We start from the raw sequence: 21985 nt of genomic DNA on the forward strand, positions 1-21985 counted from the left end.
TTCAAGCTGTCATTGATGTTAAATGACACCCAAGGTGAAAATGAACTAATGAAATAAACAATTGTATCTATCCTCCTCCTAAAATGACGTTTTAAGATATCCCACAGTTTTATTTTGTATTTTAAATCTACTTTTTAAGTTTTTACGGTTTTATTGTTTTTGCTCAATGACACATTCAATGAAGTATGCCAGAGCTAAAGTCTATGAACTATTGACCCTTTGTATCTCTTTCCTGCTCTCAAAAGCCATTTTCTGCTAGGAAAGTGTTTTATAGTTTATCAGTTTATATAGTTTCTTATATATTTCTTATCAGTGAGGGTCACACTGTAATCTGACCCAGTCCTGACTCAGGAACTGCCACTTGCATACCTGATGTTTAACTCTTTCAGGCAGAGAAAGATAAAAAGGAACACCACATAGTTATTTGTGTACTAGGCACTGTGCATACACGTCTGTCTCATCATGTCACATGTCACCTCGGGTATCCTTTAAAGAGGAACTTTAACCCAAGATACCCCCTTTCTCATCACAAATCTTTACCTTTTCTCAAAATGATCATCAGGGACCTCTGTATGGCTGATATTGTGGTGAAACCCCTCCCATAGTTTGATGTCAGGACCATGGCCTTGACAGTTTTACATCTGTGAGCCTTTTTGCATTGCAGGAAATAACTGCTTTTTGCAACTGCCACCTTGCATGACTAAAGATGCCACCTGTTCTAAATTTCTGAATGCAAATCAGGGAGAGGAAACATTTTACAATGGGCAAACACTAATGTCAGTATGCAAAAAATAAATTTTATTCATTAATTTATTTTCACCATAGTTTGGGTAATACACGGTATTAAAGTGATACTGAGCAGGTTTAAAATACACCATTTGTACCTACCTGGGGCTTCCTCCAGCCCACCATAGGCCGCAAGGTCCCCCGGGATCCTCCTGGCTCCTCTCCCAGTCCTGTTGGTGGCTCCATTAATTAGCGGCTCTGTTAATTGTTGACTTCAGCCTCATGTCACTAGTACGAGTCCCCACCGTGCACGTTATGCATCATCACGCGAGCCAGCATAAGAGTCCTGCACATGGGCAATTCAGAGTCAGGGAACCGAGCATGTGCAGGACTCTCACGCCGGTCAGCTTCATGACGCAAAGTGGTCGGCGCGATGACACGTAACGTACGCGGTGGGGACTCGTATTGGTGACTTCAGGCTGAAGTTTCCAATTAACAGAGCTGCCACCGGGACTGGGAGAGGAGCTATGAGGACGTCGGGGGACCTCGCTGTCTACGGTGGGCTGGAGGAAGCCCACAGGTAAGTAGAAATGGTGTTTTTAAACCTGCTCAGTATTACTTTAAGAACTGGACTATGTAAACTTTTTTTGACCAGGGTCATTTAGGTAGTATTTATGATGTAAAAACAGTTAACATAGTTGTTTGACAATAAATGGCTTCAGCCAACTACTAACCATGAGTGAAATATTTTTTTTTGTGATGTTTTCTATTAAAAATGGTTAGAAACTCTGCCAGGGTTTGTAAACTTATGAGCACAACTGTAATTACAGTATATGAAATGCAATAAGGGCTTTAACTTTTACTTGTAGATCTAATACTAGCCAGTGATACAGCTAAACGTATAGGTTATGATAAATAAGCTGGTGACAATGTTCTGCAAAAGGACATTATTGTTTTTGCAGCTGATTGTTTTTAGATAAACTTGTGACAGTTAGTGGAATTTCTGTTTTCTTGTTGGTACATTTTTTTATTCTAGAGATTAATACAATTGAAAGCCTGTCACCTGCAAAACTGTATATCTGTCTTGGACCAAATATCTATTAAATTAAATTGTTTTAAATATACCGACCCATAAGCTGATCAGCATAAAAGGCAGATGATAAAATGTTACTTCACTGAAGAACTGCTTCAATCATCCTGCCCTTAGCGTTTGGGTACACCCTGAACCCCGTAGCTAGTACACCTAGAGAGAAAGGTTCCTGGTCTTCATTAAAGTGGATCCAAGATGAAAAACTAACTATAACAAGTAACTTGTCTATATATCTTATCTAAAGTTTAGATAGTTTACACAGCAAATCTAGCTGCAAACAGCTTCAACAGTTTATGATTATTTATTCCTGTGATACAATGAGAGAGGCCATGTTCTGTTTGTCACATTACACACAGACAAGCTGATCTGTATCTCCAGCCTGCAGCCTGTGAAAACTTCACACCCCTCTCCTCCTCCCCTATGCCTCTGAAATCTCTGGCTAGTAACCTCCTCCTGCCCAGACTGAGCTCCAATAAGCCCTTGCTACTAAGGCTCAGAGTGCCAAGGCTCTCTGGGGAAGCTGTGGGCAAGGCTTGCTTAGTTTATAGGGAATTAGAGTATTAAAACAAACAGAAAAAAATGTATTTGGCTTGAGGAATGCCCTATAAAATATATGAAAGAAACACAATTATGCAATGAGTAAAAGTTATCTTGGATCCACTTTAAGGGTCTTTTTACACTATAGCGGTGTGATTGATCGACCATCGTTTGTTGGACGATCTGACTGCAACAGGCTAGGCAAGTTTTACCGCGTGTTATAGACACGGTTCAACCATAAAAAAATAACATGGTACTTTTGGTCATTTTCCGGGAATTGGGTCAGGGTTAGCAGCCTGTGTGTTACTTCTGCTTCGCCTGGAGCACTTCCATGGCATTGCATTGCGGTTACTGTGCCTGTCTCATAGACATTTATGGCCACTGCGATGAGCTGTGGCAGGGGAAAGTACCGTGAGGCGGTAAGTAGAGTCCACCGCTGCTACCCAGGCGATCAGGGTTCCACTGAGGTAGGACACTGCGTTGATCGGTAAACCTTTGACCTCGCTGGATGCCGGGTCTATCCATTCATCGGCTGCTGCTTCTCCACCGCAGCAGGGACACCTCTGGTTCAGCCCCTCCATGATGGCAGCCACTAAACCGGAAGTAAGGGCCGCTGCAGCCAAATGCTTCTGTGACAGCCGGATTTTCTTGCTAAGCCCTCTGAATGCTGCCTTTTGAACTGGAACACCTTGGCCTCCACTGTCAGATGTCAGCAATCGGGATCCCCAGCAGCATCAGCCATTACCGCAGGTTTCCATGAAGAACTGAGTCATCACTGCTGAACCTTCGCCTCCCTCTGTACCCCTCACCCCATGTCTCCTTAGGATGACAGTTGATTGCCAAGTATGACTGGTGGCGACGTAGTATGGCAGCCTCGGCTCTTGACTTTCGGACATTGCCCCCCACCATCCTTCCAGAACCTGTATGAGCCAAAAACCAATTCCGGGTACAACTCCCCATTTGTACTTGTCAAAATAAATAATTCTGATTCTGAAAAAGTATGGAAGGGGCCTAAGTGAACCTGTCAGGGTCCATAAACTGTGTAAGACTCAAATGTTACATTACCCTATTTGTAAAATAGAGTGGTGATCAGGAAAAAGATCTCCCCTTTGTAGTTCTCCACTTTTAAAAACCTAATTTAACACATTTATAAAAGTGGGAGTAGGGTGTCTTCCCTAGTGATAGGTAATTGAAAAGAATTGAATACCAGTACTGTCGTTACTCTAAAGTGTCAATCAAAAGCCCCACTCGCTTGAATGGAGTAATTGTTAGACTGTCTTGACTGTTAGCTGCAGACACTATTTTGGAAATAGCAGTGCGTAGCACATTGACTTCAATTGTGACAGCACACCCATGCTTTTTGTATTGACCATCCACACCAAAAGTGGTAAATGGGGCACATATAACACAAACCGCTGATCCTCATTGTTAAAGTGGTGATCTCGGTGAACCCAGGTCCGATTGACTCTTTGTAAACAAAATCGGCAATAAGTGCAATCATTGTTGTAATGTTTTCAGATGATTACCACTCTGATACATGTGGCAGTCTGAAAAGTGCTGAAAAAAAAATGCGATACCATACAACGCATGGATAGATGCATACACATCGCAACGCATAGATGTAAACATCACTTAGTGACAGGACTGGTTTAAGTGGCATGGGGGACCTGGAGCAAAGGTAACCTGGGACCCCCCTACACTCCCCAGCAAAGTCAGCTCCCAGGCCCCTGAGCTGGCTGCAGACAACAGTCTCCCCCCCCCCCCCCCCCAACTGCTCTACAGGGCCCCTAATGTGTGGCTGCATTGTAATAATTCACCTGTCCTGGTGAGCTGCTATGTTCTGTGCTCTATCTTCAACCCCATTGCCCGCTTCTTCTCCATCCCTGCATAAATAATCTGCATGGGATGTCATGGGAAAGAGGCAGACAGTGGGGATGAAGTCAAAGCAAGGACAGAGCAGCGCAATGATTTATTAAAATGCAGCCACACATCGTGCAAGGGCCCCAACTACTCAGTAACAACTGGGGGAGAGCTTTTGGTGGGCCCACCGATGTGCAGGGGGGGGGGGGGGGGGCGGCAGTGGTTGGGGGCCCTGGGGTTATTGCCCCCTTTTCTTTAATGGCAGCAAAACACAACACAAAATGAGGCTGTATATTGTTTCTTATACAGTATTTATATCATGGTCACTTCCTGTTGTCTGAAGAGTTCTAGTTAATTGCAGGTATTATGAGGCCTGAAAGTACCTTACTCTCCAAGTAATTTCATGGGGGACCCACTATTTAAGCCATAATAAATAAAGGGGTTATGAATGTGCTTGGAAGGGGGAAGTGGCACTCTAATTTTTAATTTTCTTTTTGGTACTTCTGTATTATACCATCTACCAAATTTGACTGTCCCCTACTTAAAAGATATTTAATCTCCTTTGGAAAGGAATACCATTGGCAAGACAAGAATCTTTTACTATGCCCCACATTGGTGCGATGCACCGTTCCTGAGTTAGGGGGTGTTGAATGAGGGGTGCGCAGCAGCACTAATCTGGCAACCTAAGTTTAAAGCCCAAAGCAAAGCGAGTGAGTGAGGTTCCTGGTCTGCAATGTCCACTGTCCAAGTTGAAATAAAGTTTGAATAAAAAGATGTCAAAGTAAAGCGAGGACCGAGCCAACAGCCCAGCGAGCAAAGTGAGCGGGCAAGGGGACAATGATTCCACTAAAGTGGCGCATCCCTCATTCAGCACCCCCTAACTTAGGAAAGTTTTGTATTTTTTTTTCCTGAAAAATCCCTGCTAACTGTAAATGTAATGACATAGCAGCTTTGCTTGCTGTTGGAAATACTGTAATTCCCATACTACCTTTGTTGGCCACTCACTAGATATGGTTAAGGCCAGTTTGTACTTCATAAATGTACCTACGGCAGTTTTTGGTGTAGGTACCTTTTACAGTGCTTAAAGGAAACCAGAGACGATATATAGTAAAAGTTTTATACATACCTGGGGCTTCCTCCAGCCCCATGTGCATGGATTGCTCCCATGCCGCCGTCCGTTTTCTGTATCGCCATTACTGGGTCCCGTAACTTTAGCCAGTCGGGGGCCAGTCTGACGCAAGAGAAGTGCGCTTTCTACGTATCTCTCTGGCATCTACGTATCTCTCCGGCATCCGTCAGAGAGATACGTAGAGAGCGCCCTTCTCTTGCGCAGACTGACCGCGTCTGGCCGAAGTTATGGGACCAGGAGCTAGAGAAGGCTGAGGATGGCGGTGTGGGAGCGATCCGTGCGCGTGGGTTTAGAGTTAGCCCCAGGTATGTAAAATCTTTTACTATATATCATCTCTGGTACACTTTAAGTGACTCATCCTCCCTAAGTGATACCCTTCACACTTTCCTTGAATTGCGAAAGTATCTAATATCCTCACTGCTAGCTGACACATCCACAGATTATGTGGGTCACTACGTCATGCTACTGTAATAAGGTAGCTGTTTCACAGTGCTGTCCATGTTGCTATAGCCAGCAGATTATTCTGTGATGGAGAAGGTAGTCGGTGAGTCACACAAGCAAATATAAAACCATCTCTAAGAAGGCACCGCTGTAAACAGAATTCCCTGAGCACCTGCCCTCTGACAATAGTGCACATTTATACACATTAACACATAAACACTACAGTCACCAAAAAAGTACTTCTCATACGATAATCATTATACCGCTGTTTTACAATTGGCTGGACAGGGGCATATTTGTAATGTACGCATTGCTTCTTTTATACACATGAACTGCACACACTCCATGCCTCAGTGTAGTATCTGACCAGGAATGAGATACCGGTATACATATTTGGGAATGGCAGTAAGGGTGGGGAAATGCCAGAGCTCTGACTTTGGACCTGGAGCTGATATCTGTGTACTGAATGCCCAGTTCCTAGGGAGCTCTCATTCACTGGTCTATATTTGATGTGCTGTTTCTGCTTTTAAAGTGTTGGAATAAATGTAAGCGAGAATTCAGAGTTGCTGGGGCCATACATATGAAAGTGCTGCAAGTACAAATGGATGCAAAATAACTGTAATAGAATATTAGTAATTTCACCGATATTCTGTTATCTACTATAGTAGAATATCTGTAATTTTACATATATTTTACTATGTCCTAACCTAACCCAAATCTAACTGATCCTCTCGGCCGTGCCCAGTTCTAACACAGAACCCTTTCTCTTCATGCCTAACACTAACTGATACCCCTAGGTGTAATGATCTGCTCTGCTGTCTGCACAGGCAGGCAGCTTTTTGACCATTTTTCAGGTCTGTATGCTGCAGGTCCCTGGAAAGGAGACCTGTCTTCACTCTGCAAGTTTCAGAGTTGCTGTTCTGGTGAGGGTTTTGCATTCACTTATCTGGCTATTGATAGCTCTGCCTCTCTTGAAGGCTTGCTGTATAAATACCATTTCCTCCCAGAATTCCCTGCTGGTCATAAAGGTTTGGTTCTGCTGGACTTACCTTGAGTTACAGCCCCTCTGCTAATTGTTTGCTAAATATTGCCTTAGAGTAGTTATCCTTGGGAGTGCACTAGCATTCATTCTAGCGCAGTCAGGTTGTTTATCATCTGTATTGCCTAGTTCTGTCTTATCTGTTGCGATTGTTCTGTCGCCAGCGGTGGCTGACAGTGAATCGCTCTGTCTGTTTGGATCGCATTCGCCCTAGCGTTAGAGGCGGTGGATCTCTCTGTATTCTGTCTTGCAGTGTAAGCCAGAGCAGCGGTTGCTACTGGTTGCTCCATCTGTCTGTCTGTTTTAAACGCATCCGCCCTAGCGGTAGAGGCGGTGGTTCCTTCTGTACTCTGTCTTGGAGTGTAAGCCAGAGCTGCAGTTGCTACTGGTTACTCCTTCTGTCTGTCTTGTCTGGTCCGTGCGATGGTACTGTCGCCAGCGGTGGCTGACAGTGAATCGTTCTGTCCTGTTCCTAGATCGCATTCGCCCTAGCGTTAGAGGCGGTGGATCTCTCTTGTCTTAACCTTGGAGTTTAACCTTAGCTGCGGTTGCTACTGGTTACTCCTTCTGTCTGTCTAATCTGGAACGAACGCTTGCTGTTGTCTGGGTGAGGCAACCGATTAGCAAGCGTTCGCGTTCTCTGTTTGTTTTCATTTTTCGTGTTTCATTTGTTAGTCAGGGTTGTTGGTACGCTTTGTCGCTGTTACGCTTAACGTGCAGTGACCGTGTCTTGCACGCTCTTTGTCGCTATTGCGCTTAACGTGTGGTGACCGCGTGTAGCTAGTCCTCTCTGTTCCTTCGTGTTGGATTACAGTTTGTTATTGGTTCTGTCTTTTTCTTCCTATGATCTGTCTTTACTCAGTCTTGTGTCTCTATTAACAATCGCCATTCTTGCGATTGCTTTCCCACTTGGTCTTCGCTGTTGTGTGTCCACCGTCGCCAGGTGGCGACTAGATTGGTGGACATACATACATTCTGTCTCTGTGCTCACTCTCTCTCTCGAGAGGCTATCTTGCCCTGTATAGCTTCACTTCGTACAATTTCTATCTGACATCTGTGGCAGTGCAGAGGGTTTATTCCTCTGCACTCCACAGCTCCATCTGCCGGTTGGAATTCCTCTCTACAGGTGCATTTGCACCAAAGCTGGGTTCCCTTTTCCAAGCGCTTATTGAGGGGTTCCGCAGTGTCAGCGCACATGTTGTGCGCTGACCACAGAGATAATTCCACATTCGTTACACTAGGTGTGCCTAACACTAAAACTCCCCTGGTGGGTGGATAACCTTATCACCCCCCACCTAAAGAGGAACTTCAGCCTAAATAAACATACTGTCATTAAGTTATATTAGTTATGTTAATTAAAATAGATAGGTAATATAATCTCGTACCCAGCCAGTTTTAAAATAACAGGAAAATGTTTAATTTCATGAGGGCAGCCATCTTTTTGGTTGAAGGGAGGTGACAGGGAGCATGAGACACAGTTGCAAATTTCCTGTGTGCTGATCACCCCTCCCAGTTGCTAGGCAACGTAAAATAACAACATAGGAATTCCCATCATGCTTTGCACAGCATCAGGGGGAAAAAAGCCTGGGCAGTTTTCTTTGATGGGTGGAGCTTAGCTAAAAATGCAGCTAAAAATTATGCTTTGGTAAGAAAAGCAAAGCTCTGATGCTGTGAAACGGTTAATGAGACTCTGAAGCGAGTTAAAAATTCGCTTTTTAGCTTATTATCAACATGGGCATGCTTGCTCCAGCTAAAAAGCCGCTATCCCGCGGCTGAACGAGGGATCTTTATCCCCCAAATCCCCCCTGCAAAATTCACAACCAACTTGTTTGTAGATTTTGCTGCTCATGGAGGCAGGGCTAATGGCTGTAGCGCTGCCTCCATGCGCGTCTATCAGCCGCGGATCTCCGCCTCTCCCCGCCCTTCTCGGTGAAGGAAGACTGAGAGGGGCGGGCAGAGGCGGAGATACGCGCTGATAGACGCGCATGGAGGCAGGGCTGCGGCCATTAGCCCTGCCTCAACAGGAAGCGATCCCCGGCGAGCACGGAAGGGATTTGGGGGGTAAAGACCCCCCATTCAGCCGCGTGATAGCGGCATTTTAGCTGGGGCAAGCATGCCCATGTTGATTATAAGCTAAAAAGCGAGTTTTCAACTTGCTTCAGACTCTCTTTAAAGAAACACCAAGCCTTTTCAGTTCTGCTGAGTAGATTTTTAGTCCGGAGGTTCATTTTAAGCTCCCCCCCACGCCTAACCCTTAAGACCTGCCCCAAGCCTAGCTGTTAGGCCCCTTCGCCGTGACACCATAGGCGCCCATTAAATGATCACCTATGAGTGTAAATTGAGCCGCAGGACTCGCCCACTGCTATTGGTTTGATCCCACTTGATCACGCCCATAGCACACCCATTGCATTAGCAAGAGCTTTTTCAAATCACTAGCGCTTAGAAAAGTCTGCTAGTGGGTTTGTGCCCTTGCATTCTTTTTCAACTGTGTATGATCTTATCACAGGATATGTGATTACAAACACCTGTATTGCTAACGTGCCCCAAACACCACAAAAAGGGCCGTAATGATGGCCTATGGGATTGGAGCCTCTAGGCTTCTCGTCACATGTAGAACGCTCACCAGTCCGTGGAAGTTCAGTTCCACTGACGCTGTTTGGTCCACTGCAGGTGATCGGAGCCCAGCAGAAGCATATGGCAAAATGAAAGAAAAAGAGGGTAGCCTACCTTTTATCAAAGGAAAGATAGACTGAGGCCAGAGATGATATATTAGATAACTTTATTTACAATGCATAGCACTCGACATTAAGAGCTTCATCGGGTAAAAGATCCGTTAAAAATCTTTTGGTAGAGATTGCATGGTAAAGGGCACCTTTCTAAATGTGGGCCTCCTACATGGAAAAAAACAAACACTTTCTCATTTATTGGTCAAGGAGTTCAATGTAATAGTAATTCTCCCTTTAGTTTCTTGACAGATTAGATGGAATTGAAATCCATGGGATTAGATGTTGCTTTGGCAAAGGGGTGGATACCTTGCTGGAGTTTGATGGGCACAAATGTAGAGCAGCAGATGAGGCTGTTGAGGGAAAACAGGTGGAAAATGTCACAGATAAATAGACACATACCTATCACTGAAAATGGATGTTGCGAAAGCAGCAGACTCCAGCAGCTGCACCTAAGATTCCCAGGGCTGATAAACTATGGGCAGTGAATGGTAATGGAAGTAGAAAGAGTGATAGGCTCTAGTAAGTGTGAAGGCAGCTGGGTGGGGAGAACTGAATATGAAAGCAGGCAACTGGGGAGCAAACTGAGAGTGAATCAGAATCAGAATCGCTTTTATTTCGCCAAGCACGACTGGGTCGTGCCCGGAATTGGGCTTGGCACAACAGATGCAGAGCGTATACATAGAGACATAAGAGACATCAGGACATAGAACATAGTACACCACATTTCATTGCACAAACATAACCATAAACCACAGTGAACCCACAGTGATTGAAGACCTGGGCAGAGTGGGGCACCCATGTAGTCGTTGACCCCATAACTTTACCTTGACAAAATAAGCTAAATCTCCAAATCAACCTTTTTAGCAGCTAGACCTAGGCAGAGTTGGGGCATCTATGTACTGTATAAGCTGATCTCCTAACTTTACCTTTACAAAAAAATGTAGACTTTATTATGCTTATAAACTGTGTAGATCAGTTACACTGCTTGATGCATATCCCTTTGATCTTAGCCTTTGTATGAATGAAATGGTTGTAGCTTTTTTCAGCCTAGCTTTAGCTACCAGCTGTGTAGTGTGCAAAATCTTCAGATTGCTCATTTTAGCAACTAGCTAACAGTTTTGTTACATTTTTGGGGAAATGCCAGTCCCTCGTGGACCTCACCATGAATGCTTGGATACCTAAATGGAGCATTTTCATTGAATAGTCTTTTAAAAACAAAAATGTTCTATCAGTGAATTATGTCTATTGAAAGGTGAGATGTGTCTATGTACAATTTATTGACATTATGTCCATACAGTGTTCAGTACATGTGCGAACTAGTGACATTGTGTATTCGTTCTGTGCTTATTGATGTAATTTGTTCTCTTCACTTTTCAGTTATCTGAAGGAGGTCTGTATGTGTGCATGAGCACATTCCTGGGGTTTGGAAGGGAACATGTGGAACGGCATTACAGGAAGACGGGCCAGTGTGTTTATATGCACTTGAAACGCCACATTAAACAGGTAAGAGAAGTCCCATGGTTGCATTGGTTTCATCCCTCAACAGAAAGTCATATTGGCAGACTGAGACATCCCGTATCTTTAGTGGGATGCCCTGTGTCTCCCTCCACCCTCTGCAGAGAATGCATTGTATTATTCCAGTAAATAAATAGTCGGTACTCAGACTATTGTGCTGTCTTGGTTTTGGCTAAGGGCAGACTTATCCAGATTAAAATCCTACAAAGGATTTATTATACCCCGGTTAAATTACACAAGATGATCCCAACCCTCCCTTCAGACTGCACCAGATAATAATAATTCCTTTTTTTGTATAGCGCTTGTCGTACTCAAAATTCTTGCGAGGCAGCCACTAGAGCGCACTCAGTAGGCAGTAGCAGTGTTAGGGAGTCTCGCCCAAAGAACTCCTTACTGAATAGGTGCTGGCTTACTGAATAGGAAGAGGGGCATAATCCACAATAATCTTGTGGATTATGCCCCATTTTTACCTCATGCCCCCTTGTACCTCTTGTGTCTCCCTGTGTCCTCCTCTGTCCCTTTGTGTCCTCCTGTGTGCCCCATGTGTCCTCCTCTATACCCCCTTGTGTCTTCCGTTTGCTCCCCTGTGTCCTCCTCTTCATGGGCACAGTACATGAAGTCCCCGGCATTGCGGCAGCTAGGAGGTTTGTATTGGCATTGCTTTAACAAGTCAGGAACTCCCTGCATTTGGACTACAAGACGCAGTTACTTTTCCCCCCACTTTTGGGGGAGAAAAAGCGAGTCTAGTCCAAAAATACAGTAATTTCTTAACTCATACGTTTATTTTCACTTCAGATTTGCTTTAAGTTTCTCTGTACGGTCTTATTAGTATTAACAGAATGCCCTATAATTACCACTCCCACTTCAGCATTCAGAACTTCTTGTGAGATTCTCCTCTCCTGTGAAACTCCCTTCCACATCTCGTTCAGCATTTGCCATCCTTCAAGACCTTAAACCTGATCTTAAATATGTTCAGGCAAGCCTACAGGTTGACCTAGGTCAAGCTATCTGGTTACGGGCCAGTAAAAAAGGGCGCATATGGTTAATGGACAAAAAGGGCGCCGCTATAGACTGCAATGCAAAATATCGGCTGTTGGGCGCACGACAGGAAAAAAGGGCACCCGAGAAATAGCGGTTGCAGGGATGGTGTTAACAAAAGTTTTCGTTTACAGAATAAGGTTTATTACAAATACCGTTTACAAGTTCGTTTTAACTTTGTGCTTTACTTATTTTTTCATTTTTATATTTCGCTTTTAGGAGCTTTTACTTATTTTTCCGTTTTTAAATTTCGCTTTCAGGGCTGTAACAAGTAAATTATCGTTTACACTTATTTTATCATTTAAAATTTGTTTTCATACGTATAATAATTAAATATAGTTTTCAACCTTGTTGTATTGGAAATACGTTGCTTATGGTATTAACTTTGTTTTTTACACTTATAATGTGTTGATTATAGTTTTCTAATATATCGCTTTTAATATTACCGTTATTTTAAGATTTTTAATGCGTACGTGATTGTAAGGCTATCTATTCTATTTTTTATATATATATATATATATATATATATATATATATATATATATATATATATATATATATATATATATATATATATATATATATATATATATATATATATATATATATATATATATATATATATACATATCAGTGTCCTCCCCAGAATTTTTTTCCAGCTGGGTGGTATGAAAAAGTAGCCGGGTGGGGCAATATGAGAAAATGCTTGGCCGATACTTCTGTGTGCAACTCTGCTTACAGAATAGGAAGTAGTGAGCAGATGACAGCCGGGTGCTCATCAAAACTAGCCTAGTGGAGCACCCGGCTAAAAGAGCCCGGCTATATATATAGATATACCTTTTTCTATTTATAATATTATTAATGTGTACGTGATTTTAACGCTATTTATTCAATTACAAATATATAAATTATTCTGTTCATGTTATTTATAGTGAAGTATTTTAAGGATTAAATATATTATTGGTTATATCTGTGTAAGGGTGTTTGTGCAGTGGGGAAGGTAAGGGTTAGACATGACCAGGGGGATGGTTAGGGTTAGGCATGACTAGGGGGATGGTTAGGCACCACCAGGGGAGATTTAGGGTTAGGCACCACCAGGGAGGTCTTAGGATTAGGCACCACCAGGGGGGTGGTTAGGGTTAGTCACCACCAGGGGGGTGGTTAGGGTTAGGCATCACCAGGGGGGTGGTTAGGGTTAGGCACCACCAGGGGGGTGGTTAGGGTTAGGCACCACCAGGGGGGTGGTTAGGGTTAGGCACCACCAGGGGGGTGATTAGGGTTAGGCACCACTAGGGGGGTCTAGGGGTTAGGAATAGGTACAGGGAGGGTTCTGTGTGAGAGTAGGGATAGGTATAGTTACAGTACAATATACACCACCAGGGGGGTGGTTAGGGTTAGGCACCACCAGGGGGGGGGTTAGGGTTAGGCACCACTAGGGGGGGGGGAGTTAGGGTTAGGCACCACCAGGGGGGTGGTTAGGGTTAGTCACCACCAGGGGGGTGGTTTGGGTTAGGCACCACCATGGGGGTGGTTAGGGTTAGGCACCATTACGGGGGTGGTTAGGGTTAGGCACCACCCTGGGGGTCTAGGGGTTAGGTATAGGTACATGGAGGGTTCTGTGTGAGAGTAGGGATAGGTATAGTTACAGTGCAATATTTGTAATACACACAATTTATTAAATTATGTATATTTACACAAAGGCTGGGGGGGTCTAGGGGTTAGGGATTGGGATAGGGAGAGCCTACAGTTACGTATAATTGCAGTAAAATACCTGTAAAATCTACCATTGTATTACTATGCTTAATTCAAGTGTAAATATCGTTTTTTGTTATAAACGCTATTTGACGTTTCATTTTCGAATTCTTTTGTTGTTATAGATGGTATTTTGCCGTTTCATTTCCGTTTATTGAACCGATTTAGCACTATATTTTCGTTTATAAGCTATAAATGAAAAATATTGTTTTACATTACAATTTATAATTTTGGCTATATCCCACGCCCTTTTTTCCAGGCGCCCTTTTTTGATACACACATCGGGTTACTGATCTGGCTTGGTCTCATTCTAAAACATTGGTCAGGGCACCACAGCCTACTGACTCCCTTTACCAGCTGTGATATTCCTTTTCTCCATGGGCACCCCTACAAATGTGTCAAGGTTTTGCCATATCTATCTCCTGTTTATTTCTACATGGTATTTTATAGGGCTGTGTATTTTCTCTGCTGCCTTTATTTATATCATGTGTTTGTACTTTGTGCCATTGTAATTGTAAAGCGCCCTGGCATATGCTGATGCTAAATAATTTATTATAAATAAAAAAATAATATATCAGAAGGCACGTTTAGATTTAGTGTTGGCAGCTCGTTTTTCACACTTTAAGCCCAATTTGTATTTGAATCAATAGCACTGTAACCAAGTAGGAATCATTTTAAAATTATATCAGAGAACACTGAGGTTGATTTATGAAGGAGTCAAATCTCTGAGCTGAATAACAGCACAGAATACTGGAGTACTCATAGTTGACCTCTCACCTAGATTCTAGGTCTACCGTTACAAATTACTTTCATGGCACCATGCACCATGTTACAATGACAAGAAACAGTATTTTTCACCAGTAAAAAGCATTCCCAGTGCTTCCACCAGAGGTCTGTGCTGTGGCTATAGTTTCTGTTGCAGCATCACAGAAGCATTGTGGTAGAATGACATCATCTGTCATCGTCTGAGTTGTTGCATGCATATTCTGTATTCGACTTTATGCAGCTTGAAAATTTACCAGTGAAATTCCATGACGGTGGAAATTGATTGGTCCAGTATCAAGGTGCATAAATTTGCATACATAATTTGAAAATGGCTTCCTCCATTATGGTGGGATCCTGAACATGAGCAGTTTATCGTAGTTTTATCAGGCCTCATCATTTCATGGACTTTTAACAAATTTAATTTTCAAATTTGTCTGTAACAGTGCAGTACATTCATCCAGCAAATCTCGACTGGATAAAAAAAACTGTCTGCTTATTGATGGCAATGTATCAGCAGTGAGTTTTCAGTGTGAATGTTTGCATACAATAGCACAACCACTGATGCACTAAGCATTCCTCACTGTGTTCCTATTAAGCTGTGGGTTGCAAATCATCTACGAGCAGACAATTGAAAGATACATTTACATTTGTTGGAACACTTATTTTCTATAAACTTCGCATATTATGTGTTATCGGAATCTGGATACAATGAAAAGTTAAATGCTTAACCTTTTCGGGACCACGTGCATTAGATTGTACGCCGCACTTGTGGCTGTTCTAGCCTGATGTGGCGTAGAATCTACGCCGGCCCGCAATTTCCGACGCGATCGTGCGCACCCGGAGGGGGAGATTAAGCTGTCATATGACAGCCGACATCTCCCCCGAGTGATCAGCAGCCATCGCGTATGGCTGCTGATCACGTGATCACTACGATCGCCGTCCGATCGTAGTGATCAGTTTGACAGCTGCGGCGGCAGGGGGGAAAAGAAGAGGATCCACTTACCTCCCTGCCGTTCCCGCGACGATCGGCACCCCCCTCCGCTCCGGCCGGCATCTCCGCTCCGTCTGACGTCAGCGCCGGGTCTCGGCTTGATGACGTCATCAAGCCGCGACCCGGAACTGATCGTCAGACAGAACGGAGATGCCGGCCGGAGAACAGGGTCCCGTGCGGCTCATCGCTGGAGCCTGGAAGGTGAGTGAAGGCTGCTGGCAGAAGGGGGAGGCATAGGCCACCATGGGGGGACACCAATCTAGCCAGCCACACACGGGATCCGGCCGCCTGACCCCCCCAAACGTGCGCACCCCCCTCCCGCGCAAAATGCCTGGTCCTTAAGGGGAGGTAGGCGGCCGGTCCCGAAAAGGTTAAAGAACATCCGAGGCGAAAATAAAACAATTTTATCTATCCTCCTTCTCCTAAAAATGACTTTTTTTTTTTAGATATTTCACAGTTTTATTTTATATTTAAATCTAATTTTTAAGTTTTACTGTTTCTTTGTCTCTTCTCAATGATCCATTCATTGAAGTATGTCTCTGTCCTGCTCTAAGAAGTCATTTACTGATAGGAAAGTATTTCATGGCTGTAATTACTTATCAGTGAGGGTTATGCTATAATCTGACCCAGTCCGACCTGGACAGAAACTGTCACTTGCTTACATGATGTTTAACTTTTTCACGCAGAGAAAGAAAAAAAGGAACACCGCATAGTTATTTGTGTGCTTGGCACCGTAGAGACACATGTCTATCTTATCATGTCACTTGTCACCTCGGTTGTCCTTTAACTATTTCTGCCGCCCGGAAGTGAAGCTTACGTCCGGGCGGCTGCTCTGCTGCGGTGCCGCGCTTCGGCGCGCTCCCGCGTGCGATTGCGGGCGCGCCCCCGTGGTGTCCCCCGGTAGCCCATGGTTCCCGATCACCGATCCCTGTCCCCCGCAGAAAAACCTAAACGCTCTCACAAGAGGCTTCAGTCTTTCTGAGCGTCAACATTTCCGCATCCCCCTGGTGCTTCTGCTTAGCGAGAAGCACAAGGAGGGAAAAAAAACAAAGGTGGCCATCTTGTGGCCAAATAGTAAAACTACATCTACATATTTTTTACATTACAATTTACACATATAATAACATTAAAAATTAACTGTTTATTTCCCACACCAAAATATTACCCAAATAACATTTTTAATGGAAAAAAAAAATTACAAAAAAAAAAAAAAGACATAAATAGTTACCTAAAGGTCTGAACTTTTTAAATATGCATTTGAAGGAGGTATACTATGAACATTTTTTAAATTATAAGCTTGTAAATTGTGATAGACGCAAAACGGAAACAATGCACTTTTATTTCCAAATAAAATATTGGCGCCATACATTGTGATAGGGACAAAATTTAAATGGTATAATAACCGAGACAAACGGGCAAATAAAATACATAGGTTTTAATTATGGTAGCGTGGATTATTTTAAAGCTATAATGGCCGAAAACTGAGAAATAATGAATTTTCCCATTTTTTTCTTATTAATCCTGTTAAAGTGCATTTATAAAAAAATAATTCTTAGCAAAATGAGCTACCCAAAGAAAGCCTAATTAGGGGCGGAAAAAACAAGATATAGATCAATAAATTGTGATAAGTAGTGATAAAGTTATTAGCGAATGAATGGGAGGTGAAAATTGCTCTGGTGCATAAGGTGAAAAATCCCCGTGGGCTGAAATGCTTGAAAGCCCCATCCATTCTTAATCCGTTAACTGCTTGAGACGTAACTTATCTAAATAGGTTTGTATCTCAACTTGCGGAGGGGATTCAGAAGAATATAATTGCTAATAATAATCTGCAAATATATCACAAACTGCAGGATGGTGGGCAAGCACTCCCCTTTTCTCTCACTGCCACCGGCTTACGATTAGATAGGGTTTTCATTTTCGCCAGTGAGGCTAGTAGCCTGCCATTCTTTTCACCATGTTTGTAATACTGAAGATTAACCACTTCAGCGTCGAAAATCATATGCATCCGAACAACGTTCACCTCCCATTCATTCGCCAATAACTTTATCGCTACTTATCACAATTAATTGATCTATATCTTGTTTTTTCCACCACTAATTATGTGGAAAAAACAAGATATAGATCAATAAATTGTGATAAGTAGTGATAAAGTTATTAGCGAATGAATGGGAGGTGAAAATTGCTCTGATGTATAAGGTGAAAAATGTTGCTAAGAATTGCTTATTTCTAAATCCATTTTAACAGGAAGATTAAGAACGAAATGGAAAAAAATTCATTATTTCTCAATTTTTGGCCATTATGGTTTAAAATTAATACATGCTACCGTAATTAAAACCCATGTATTTTATTTGCCCATTTATCCCGCTTATTACACCTTTTAAATTATGTCCCTATCACAATTTGTGGCGCCAATATTTTATTTAGAAATAAAGGTGCATTTGCTCAATTTGCGTTCATCACTATTTACAAGCTTATAATTGTAAAAAATAGATACTCTCTTAGGTAACTATTTATGTAGTTGTTTTTTTTTTATTGTAATGTTTTTTATTTTTTTTATTATTTTTTTAATGAAAAATGTATTTGGGTAATTTTAGTTTGGGAGGTAAACAGCTAATTTTAGATGTAATATTATGTAATTATTTATTTAAAAAATGTATGTGGGTACAGTTCACTCCGATTAGAAAGCGTCGGCTTTTCTGCGGGGGACTTAGACCGGTGAATGGGAATTATATTCCCATTCACTGATCGGGGTAACAGCAGGTAGCGGGAGCACGCGCGGGCGCGCCTCACTCAGCGGCAACAGCAGTCTATCTGGACGGATATATCAGTCTATCTGGACGGATATACAGTGTGCTTCCTCCTTCACTCTAAACCTCGTGTCACTATTCAATTTACTTACAATCCAAACATTCCTGCTTTCGTCCGTGGGATAAGCCCTATAGTGCGTGTAGGCCTTCCTCACTAATTTCACTGCTGACCTGTACCGTTTATTTGCATCCTCTTTTTCCATAAGAGTCCATAATTTTACCTCAAAGCACTACTTTAGAAGCCTCCCATAGCAAAATGGGATTATCCGCGTGTGAAGAGTTGTCAGATACAGTGGGGTGCGAAAGTTTGGGCAACCTTGATAATCGTCATGATTTTCCAGTATAAATCATTGGTTGTTACGATAAAAAATGTCAGTTAAATGTATCATATATGAGACACACACAGTGATATTTGAGAAGTGAAATTAAGTTTATTGGACTTACAGAAAGTGTGCAATAATTGTTTAAACAAAATTAGGCAGGTGCATACATTTGGGCACCACAAAAAATAAATGATATCAATATCTCTTAGATCCTCCTTTTGCAGAAATTGCAGCCTCTTAACGCTTCGTGTAGGTTCCAATGAGAGTCTGTATTCTGGTTGAAGGTATTTTGGACCATTCCTCTTTACAAAACATCTCTAGTTCATTCAGGTTTGATGGTTTCCGAGCATGGACAGCTCTCTTTAACTCACACCACAGATTTTCAATGATATTCAGGTCTGGGGACTGAGATGGCCATTCCAGAACATTGTACTTGTTCTACTGCATGAATGCCTTAGTGGATTTTGAGCAGTGTTTAGGGTCATCGTCTTGTTGAAAGATCCAGCCCCTGCGCAGCTTCAGCTTTGTCATTGATTCCTGGACATTGGTCTCCAGAATCTTCCGATACTGAGTGGAATCCATGCCTTTTTCAACTTTGACAAGATTCCCAGTCCCTGCACTGGCCACACAGCCCCACAGCATGATGGAACCACCACCATATTTTACTGTAGGTAGCAGGTGTTTTTCTTGGAATGCTGTGTTGTTTTTCCTCCATGCATAACGCCCCTTGTTATGCCCAAATAACTCAATTTTAGTTTCATCAGTCCACGGCACCTTATTTGCAAATGAAGCTGGCTTGTCCAAATGTGCTTTAGCATACCGCAAACAGCTCTGTTTGTTATGTGGGTGGAGAAAAGGCTTCCTCTGCATCACTCTGGCATACAGCATCTCCTTGTGTAAAGTGCGCTTAACCTTCCTGGCGGTAACGTAGTTCGGGGTAAACTGCGCAGGAGGTTCTCTCAGGCCCTGCTGGGCCGATTTGCATAATTTTTTTTTTTTTTGCTGCACTCAGCTAGCACTTTGCTAGCTGCATGAGCACACCGATCGCCGCCGCCCCGCGCTCGATCGCCGCTATCCGCCGCACCGCCCCCCCAGACCCTGTGCGCTGCCTGGCCACTCAGTGCCAGGCAGCGCTGAGGGGTGGATCAGGACTCCCATACCGCCCCGTCGCCATGGCGACGGGGGAAACCCTCCAGGAAATCCCGTTCTTTGAACGGGATTTCCTGATCGGAGATCGCTGGAGGCGATCGAAGCGGGCGGGGGGATGCCGCTGCATTGCGGCTATCATGTAGCGAGCCCAGGGCTCGCTACATGATTTGAAAAAAAAAAAAAAAATTAAAAAACACTGCTGCGCTGCCCCCTGGCGGATTTTAATAGACCGCCAGGAGGGTTAATGGTGGAACGATGCACAGTGACTCCATCTGCAGCAAGATGATGTTGTAGGTCTTTGGTGATGGTCTGTGGGTTGACTCTGACTGTTCTCACCATTCGTTGCTCCTGTCTAGCCGTGATTTTTCTTGGTATGCCACTTCGAGCCTTAACTTTAACTGAGCCTGTGGTCTTCCATTTCCTCAATATGTTCCTAACTGTGAAAACAAAGAGCTGAAATCTCTGAGACAGCTTCCTGTATCCTTCCCCTAAATCATGATGGTGAACAATCTTTGTCTTCAGGTCATTTGAGAGTTGTTTTGAGACCCCCATATTGCTACTCTTCAGAGAAAATTAAAGGAGGAGGGAAACTTACAATTTGAGTTCCAATAATTAGTTCTAAAGGTTTTGGAATCAATAAAATGACAACAGTGCTCAAATGTATGCACCTCCCTAATTTTATTGAAACAATTATTGCGCACTTTCTGTAAATCCAATAAACTTCATTTCACTTCTCAAATATCACTGTGTGTTTCTCTGTGTATATCACTCAAGTATCACTGTGTATTTAACTGACATTTTTTATCGTAACAACCAACTATTTATTCAGGAAAATCATGACGCTTGACAAGGTTGCCCAAACTTTCGCATCCCACTGTATTCCAGCCACCAGCCTCTGAGCATGTTTGCAAAATTTTAATCTCCATACTATTGGGATGGGAAACGCCATATAAACGTATCTCCTCTCGGTATAGTGTCCAAGATATCCAGCGTGACCGGAGCATGGTCCGGGATGACCATATCTTGGATCGACGCTTCCTGAAGTCTAGCCAATAGTGTATCTCTAATTAGAAGCACATTGATACGAGAGTGTGATTTATGTCTATGTGAATAATAAGAATATTCTCATGGTAAAGACAATTGTTAATGACATTTAAAGGACATCTGTAGTGAGAGGTATGTGGAGGCTGCCATATTTATTTCCTTTTAAACAATACCAGTTGCCTGGCAGGCCTGCTGATGTATTTGGCTGCAGTAGTGTTTGACTAACAGTAGACACAAGCATGCAGCTAATCTTGTCAGATCTGACAATAATGTCAGACACACCTGATCTGCTGAATGTTTGTTCACAGTCTATGGCTAAAAAGTCTTGGATAGCCAGGCACCTAGTATTTCTTAAAAGGAAATAAATATGGCAGCCACCACATACCTCTTACTACAGTTGTCCTCTAATTACAAAAATGGCTTGTATAGTGCTGATATGTGGTTTATCAATTTTTCAATAGAAGTTAAGCTCTTCTGTAATGGTTAATGTTTTAAAATGTATCTGACTTTATTTGGTAACCATTTTTTAAACAATGTTAATTTCCTATGGAATAATTCATGTTGTTAAATGTGCAACAGTAATTTAACAGTCTTCTCAGGGCAGTTCTTGGCATGCAGGTTATTTTTTATCTATATAAACAGCTGCAGGGAACATATATTTGGAAAGAAGAGCAAATGGTAGGGTTGTCAGCTGTTTTGTTGCAGAGGGTATTGCTGTTTTTGAACTGGTAGACAGGCTGTAAAATTCACAACAGTTCTTTACTTGGGCAAGACAAGCCTACATTTACTTAGTGCTACAGAAACACCTAAAATCTAAGAACTGTCTGAAACCAATAGCAGAGACTCCTGAACTTTCCACTTGCAGGCACATTCTTGGCCTGAAGTGGTGCCACCTGTCACAGTTTCATGTTATGAAAACAGCTCCTAATCCCATTTAACCTTATCGTCATGGGCTGCAAGACAGCATCACAACACAAAGGTAGATCGTTCCATTATAGGCCGTACACAGTTGTAAACAAAGAACCTATAAACAAAAATACTTCCTTGATACTA

General features: G+C 42.8%; 1 protein-coding gene across 2 annotated transcripts in view; it reads left to right on the plus strand.

Annotated features, from left to right (window-relative positions):
• Positions 1–21985, plus strand: part of USP13 (ubiquitin specific peptidase 13) — a 136367-nt gene that overhangs the window by 15522 nt on the left and 98860 nt on the right. Inside the window, exon 2 of one of the 2 annotated variants that reach the window (XM_068281067.1) lies at positions 10926–11051. In XM_068281067.1, the coding sequence (XP_068137168.1) occupies positions 10926–11051 (126 nt within the window). Of the gene's footprint in view, positions 1–10925; positions 11052–21535; positions 21611–21985 lie in introns of those variants that run through there. The other variant, XM_068281068.1, reaches the window with a different exon arrangement.

Source organism: Hyperolius riggenbachi, chromosome 4 (genome assembly GCF_040937935.1).
Source record: "Hyperolius riggenbachi isolate aHypRig1 chromosome 4, aHypRig1.pri, whole genome shotgun sequence".
NCBI classification, from domain to species: Eukaryota; Metazoa; Chordata; class Amphibia; order Anura; family Hyperoliidae; genus Hyperolius; species Hyperolius riggenbachi.